Genomic DNA, 7,022 nt, shown 5'->3' with positions numbered 1-7,022 from the left:
CCATCATATGTAGTACTTGATTGTACTAACACATACTCTTCTGTACATTCTTATCAAATGTAGGATCTGGCGACATTGATTCTCACACTCGTGGCTAGCTTTGTTGTTGATCAAAGAAGTGATGTTTTGGTGATTCCTCATTGTTTTCGAGGATGTGATCACCACTTTCTTTTATACTTTTATTTTATGACTTTTAGTATTGTATGGGCTGCGTCCGAAAATATCTATTCTATTATGTTAGATGGTTTGAGACAATTATGTTAGACTTCCGCTCATTTTATAAAAGACATTGATTGTATTGAAAAGTTTTAAATTCTCGCTCATTTATATTTCTTTATGTTATGATATGCTAAGTGGCATGTATGAGGGCTTTAAGTGTCTTATGCTCCTTGATACATCTAGGGGATACCCCTGGGTCGTGACAAACTTGGTATCAGAGCAGAAGGTTGAGAATGGTTCTAGGATATCTCAAACCACGTCTAGTAGAGTCTTGTTCATAAGTGTGAAGCGCACCACATTTATGAATGAGAGACTATTAGATGTTTAGGAAACTAAATGGCCAAGTCCAACTATGAAGTTTAACTTTATAAGTCTTTCTCGTAATCCATACCTGACGGTTTTCAGGATATGACTACTAGAAGGGATAATGCTCGCAGGATGGAGGGAGACAATGTTGATAAAGAGTTTCATCTCCAGGTTCTCCCGAAGCTCCTCCTCAAGCTCCGATTGACCCATTGAATGAGAATGTAACAAATGTGGAGTTTAGGTCGGCATTCCAAGTGTTGGCTCAAGCCCTGATGTCTCAAGCCAATAGAGATGTGGTACTCCCCTTGAACCCTTAATTTTTAATTTTGAACTATCAAACATTAGAAGCTAATCTACAACTAGGGTTGTGGGAACCAAGAGCAATTAGCAAAGTATGAATAAAAATTAAGTAATTATGGAATATTGTTTATGCATGTATTGCTAATTCTTTCATTTAGAAGTCTTTTTAACGGGTGGACACGTTAGAACTTGCCTCGTTCCTACTTGCTAGACCAAGGAGGTAATGAATGAGAAAATGATTAAACAAGAGAGATTTAGTTGATGCTATCTAATAGTCTGATGTCAATTGTAGTGAGAGTGATGGCACGCCCCGAAAGGGGGGGCAGACATGAACTGTATGGATACTTGATCTACAAATAAGCTATGATATGTATGAAGTTGAAAACTAATAATCGGGTGGAATAACCACACATGATATATATATATATATAACCCACAAAATTATCTGAGCAAAACTATACAACCTGATACATTAAGATGCCCAAGAAGCCTCTAAAAGATGTGCAACATCAAATTGCTAATAACTTGCCGAGACAGACCTCGGCGTATACAACTAGAAATTTGTGCATATCATCAAAAGTACTAGATACAAGCTGGCTCCGGATAGAGATGGAGCTCACGAAAACATCAACTGAAGTCAACAGGAGAACCTAACGTGGATGTCCGCTTCCCTTGAGAACCTGATCCTGCATTTACAAGGAAATGTAGCACCCCATAAACAGGGTCGTCAGTACATATGAAACATGTACTGGCAGGAAGAGAAAACAGAATTATAGATCGATAGATAGGAAAGCTCATATGAATCAGATATTAAATAGATAGAACTAAGAGTATATTAGGAGTAAACATAAGATATACAACAGTACCCTACGCGCTGACTTAATTGACTCATAATATAATATCTCAAGCAATGATAAATATATCATGATACCCATAGTTTTCCCAGGTGGAGTACTTTAAATATTTTTATTACAAATGTTCACGTGATGGCAGATCAAGGCAACTCACATGAACTATATGCCATGAGTTTCCTAAAAGTTAATCGCAATGTTTGTATGGATATGTTACAATCACGGTCTGGTACGAGGTGCACCCATCGTGGGCTCACTATGAGGGTCTGCCCGCAGGCCATATGTGCCATGTATTGGCTTGAATCAGGGGGAACTAGTATATGAGATTTCCGGCCGACTCCAAATACAAATGATGCCACAAGGGCGGTACGCCACAATATTCAAGCTCACTATAGTGGTTTGGTTTCAATCATGTGCACATAATCATTGCGCGAATCTGTCAAGTAGAAACTATGAATACCCGCCCCTCACTATCTTTTATCGAATAATGTTATAAGATCTATAACATAGAATTTATGCGAACGGTCGTTCAGCTAATCAAGTAAGTAACCAATATGAAGGTTTTACTTTCGTGTTTTAAGTGAACTAATTTGACCTTTATATAAGAATCACGTGACACAGATGATGCCTCAAAGGCAAAAGGAGTTTAGCTTCACATACCTTGTTGCTTCTTAGGCTAATGGTAGTTCCCGGAGACCAAATCGACTGAACCAAGTCAATCTGGACTTAACACTAGGGAGATTTTCACAATTTTTGTTGTTGAATACTAGAACTCTTAATTCTTTTGGGTTTGGCAAGAATCAGATTTTCTCAACAAAATCTCCCAAATTTCTCGTGCTTCGTAAGGTCTAGAGTAAAAAATAGTTAATTTCCTTCCTCCGAATAAAGTTCATCAGGTTCCATATATTTCTTTCTTTAGGAGGTTGCCTCTTTGATTTTTTTTTATTTTATTATTATTAACCTTATCAAACCAGCCTTTTTAACATGATAAGGGTTGAAGTACTAATTAAATATATCAATATTTATCCTATTACCCAATAAAGGTTAGTGGCTGAAATTAATTGCAAGGACCCACTGTCCATTGCTTCACATAAGTGACTCAAAGGTATTTAAATTTGCATTTTTGAAAGAACCAAATAGAGAGCAATTAATTTACCCATGTCTATATTTATAATAATCTTTCTTAATGAAAACAAAGTGCTAAGAAACCATTCAATATAACTGATGCGTTTTGACTTATAAAATAGCCAATTAAACCTTAATTGGGAATTATATTTTCTTTTTTGATAAGATGCTACCTTAAGGATAAGAAATGCTCACTTGACATTTCTTTAGCTGGCAGCAGACAAATATATACATATATATATATATATATATCCATTTAACCATTTTAACAAAAGCACAAGATGTTATGTAAATACAACCGGTTCTTCATTTGACTTGGTAGCGAGTAACGCTTCATTATCCTTTCCAAATATTATTTGTAACACTTCCGACGTAATTTCGTAAATACCAAAATTTTATAGCACACTCAACATCCTTAATTTGGTATATAGAGCTCCATATAACCCTTTTTGGCTTTAGGGTTAGATATTTACTTAGTAGTAAACTTACTTCAGATTCCAAGATGCTATATTCTCCCCCACTTAGGATCATTCGCCCTCGAATGTCACTTGTAGCTTAATAGAATTTATAACTATCCAGGACACTCGTAAGATCACCTACTTAATCTCCACCTTATTTTATCCAACATAAGGCCTTGAAATTTGGCTAACTTTTAGAATTTCCAAAAAATATTTTGACAGAGTTTCCTTTGTAATTAGTACTATGAGGAAGCTGTCAGTTAGCCAAAGTACATATACATAATATTCACAGAGCGTCACGAAAATTACAATAATCAATGGTCATAAACAAGGCTCGACTTGGCATTATACTCGCACAAAGGTAACACAAATATTGAAGTTTACCTTATACTTTACATCTAGAAGCCACTTCCATGAAAGACTGATATCATAAACATATATCACGTACCTAAACATATCATGCGAAATCAGAATACAATGGTAAATATTGCATAGGTCAATAAGTATATGAAAGAGACACATAGTGTAAGAATCTTCTGGTTGCCCTTGGAATAGGTATGTATATTTAGCTTGCATGTCCTTTTCTGCTTCCGAGGAAGCCTCTTCTATGTTCTGGTTCCTCCAAAGTACTTTGACTGAAGCTATGTCTCTACTCCTTAACTTCCTAACTTGTCGGTCTAGTATAGCCACCGGGACTTCCTCAAATGATAGGTCTTGTGTAGGTTCAATAGCTTCTGTTTGGATGACATGGTAAGGTTCTCCTAAACATTTGCGTAGCATAGACACATGGAAGACTGGGTGCACTATAGCTAACTCATGAGGTAACTCTACCTCATAAGCTACCTGGCCAATTCTGCGTATAATTTTATAAGGCCCAATATACCTAGGACTCAACTTACCTTTCTTTCCAAATCGCAGAACACCTCTCATAGGTGACACGTTCAAAAATACAAAATCACCAATCTGAAACTCTAGATCCCTACACCGCACATCCGTATATGACTTTTGTCGACTCTGTGCAGTCTTTAACCGCTCTTGTATTAACTTAACCTTCTTAACGACTTGGTTTACTAGATCTTGTCCTAGTATTTGTGCCTCGCCTACTTCAAACCAACCAATAGGGGATGTGCATCGCCTCCCATATAGAGCTTCAAATGGAGCCATACCAATACTTGTTTGATGACTGTTATTATAGGCAAATTCTATTAGGGGAAAATGATCATCCTAATTGCCTTTAAAGTCTAGCACACATGCTCTCAACATGTCTTCGAGAGTTTGAATAGTGCGCTTGGCTAGACCGTCTGTTTGTAGATGAAATGCAGTGCTAAGATTCACCTATGTGGCCAAGCTTATTTGAAATGATCTCCAAAAATGAGCTGTAAATTGGGCACCTCTATCTAAAATAATGGACACGGGGTCCCGTACAGGCGTACAATCTGTCTTATATATAACTTGACAGAGTCTTCACCTGTGCTGGTGGACTTACTAGGTAAAATGTGGGCTGATTTTGTCAGTCAATCAATTATTACCCATATAGAGACATGTTTATGAAAAGAGGAAGGCAAACTTGTGACGAAGTCCATATAAATGGCTTCCCATTTCCATACCGAAATACTTATGGTCTGAGCTAGGCCTCCGGGTCTTTGGTGCTCTGCTTTTACTTGCTGGCAGTTGGACCATTTTGCTACATACTCCACAATATCTTTCTTCATATCATTCCACCAGTATACCTCTTTCAGGTCATGATACATCTTCGTAGAACCAGGATGAACTGAATAACAGGAGCAATGTGCCTCATCCATAATTTTTTGTCTCAGCCCATCAACATCAGGAACACATAATCTACCTCTGCATCGCAAGGTGCCATCACCAGCTAGCTCAAATGGTGTAACCGGATGCTTCCAAATTCCCTCTTTATACTTAAGCAATATGGGATCAGAATATTGCCTCTCTTTTACCAATGCCACCAATGAAGACTCAACCGTATTCAATACCACAATGCTCCCATCCTCAGAATCCATAAGTCGAACACCTAGGTTGGCTAATTTATGGACATCTCTGGCCACTTCACGCTGAGTAGCTGACAAATATGCCAAGCTATCCATAGATAATCGCCTGAGAGCATCTGCTACAATGTTACCTTTACCTGGATGGTAGAGAATATCAATGTCGTAGTCCTTCAACAATTCTAGCCACCTCCTCTGCCTAAGGATAAAATCTTTCTGCTTAAATAATTATTGAAGGCTCTTATGATCAGTAAAAATATCAACATGTACTCCATACAAGTAGTGTCACCATATTTTAAGTGCAAATACCACAACTGCAAGTTCTAAGTCATGAGTGGGATAATTCTATTTGTGCTTCTTCAACTGCCGAGAGGCATATGCTATAACCTTCCCATGTTGCATCAGGATAAAACCTAATGATGAATCAGGATACAACCTAAGCCCACACCTGAAGCATCACAATACACCACATATCCTTCTGTGCCTTCTGGTAGTGCTAGTACTGGCGATGTCGTCAATCTATCTTTTAACTCCTGAAAGTTTCTTTCACAAATGTCTGACCATTGGAACCTAGCCGTTTTCTGCTTCATTTTAGTCAATGGAGCAGAAATAGAGGAAAAACCCTCCACAAATCTCCTATAATAGATGGCTAACCCCAAAAAAATTCGTACCTCAGTAGGAGTGGTAGGTCGGGGCCAATTCTTCACAACTTCTATCTTCTGAAACTCCACCCTAATGCCTTCTCCGGAAACCACATGGCCTGAAAAAGCTACTGAACTCATTCAAAATTTGCACTTAGAAAATTTAGCATATAATTGATGTTCTCTGAGTGTCTGTAGCACTGACCTCAAATGATTTGCATGCTCTATTTCATCCCATCAATACACCAAGATATCATCTATAAATACAATCACGTACATATCAAGAAAGGGCTTGAAAATTCTATTCTTCATATCCATGAAGGCTACTAGGGCATTCGTCAGCCCAAATGACATAACACAGAACTCAAAGTGCCCATAGCTTGTTCGAAAAGCTGACTTGGGAATGTCTACATCATGAATCCTCAGCTGGTGATAACCGGACCTTAAATCAATTTTTGAAAAACATCTAGCTCCTTGTAACTGATCAAACAAATCATTTATTCAAGGGAGAGGATACTTATTCTTTATTGTCACTTTATTCAGCTGCCTATAATCTATACACATTCGCAATGTACCATCTTTATTACGCCCTTATCAAGCAAGTCTTTCAACTATTCTTTTAATTCCTTTAACTCTGCAGGTGCCATTCTATAAGGTGGAAATGATATTGGCCGAGTATCAGGATCCACGTCAATACCAAAGTCAATTTCTCTAATGGGGGGGGGGGGTAATCCTGGAAGTTCCTCAGGAAACACATCAGGAATCACCACTGGTACGGACTGAAGAGTCGACATATGTTTCTCAGCCTCAAGGTCTCTTACTCGAACTAGGTGATGTAAACACCCCTTTGCAGTAAGATTGTGTGCCTTAAGAAAATAAATAAACTCTCCTCTGGGCATCATAGCATTACCCTTCCACTCTAGGAATGACTCTCCTGGAAAATGAAATTGGGCAACCTTATCTCGGGAATCAACAGTGGCATAACAAGAGGACAACTAATCTAATGGCCATGATACCATCAAAGTCAATCATTTCTATCTCAATCAGATTGGCTCACGTATCTCGGCCACATATTATCATTACACATTCATGATAGACCCGCCTAGCTATGATAGA

General features: G+C 38.0%; 1 protein-coding gene across 1 annotated transcript; it reads right to left on the bottom strand.

Moving 5' to 3' along the window:
- Window positions 1-4,773: 4,773 nt before the first annotated feature.
- Window positions 4,774-6,047, bottom strand: LOC107060451 (uncharacterized). Its single transcript, XM_015308410.1, has 3 exons — window positions 5,937-6,047; window positions 5,714-5,846; window positions 4,774-5,405 (listed from the first exon to the last, which is right to left on the bottom strand). The coding sequence occupies exons 1-3, from the start codon at window positions 6,045-6,047 to the stop codon at window positions 4,774-4,776; spliced, it is 876 nt and encodes a 291-aa protein (XP_015163896.1).
- Window positions 6,048-7,022: the final 975 nt, after the last annotated feature.

Source organism: Solanum tuberosum, unplaced genomic scaffold, assembly GCF_000226075.1.
Source record: "Solanum tuberosum cultivar DM 1-3 516 R44 unplaced genomic scaffold, SolTub_3.0 scf00084, whole genome shotgun sequence".
Taxonomy (NCBI): domain Eukaryota; kingdom Viridiplantae; phylum Streptophyta; class Magnoliopsida; order Solanales; family Solanaceae; genus Solanum; species Solanum tuberosum.
The sequence above is the reverse complement of the archived record's forward strand: the minus strand, read 5'-3'. Positions and strand labels throughout refer to the sequence as shown.

Coding starts and splice junctions, on each gene's coding strand:
- LOC107060451 (XM_015308410.1), bottom strand. CDS start 6,047: ATGAGTTCAGTAGCTTTTTCAGGCCATGTGGTTTCCGGAGAAGGCATT. Junction 5,847..5,936: donor GACCTACCACTCCTACTGAG/GTACGAATTTTT, acceptor AAAATGAAGCAG/AAAACGGCTAGGTTCCAATG. Junction 5,406..5,713: donor GGTGTATTGTGATGCTTCAG/GTGTGGGCTTAG, acceptor TCTACCATCCAG/GTAAAGGTAACATTGTAGCA.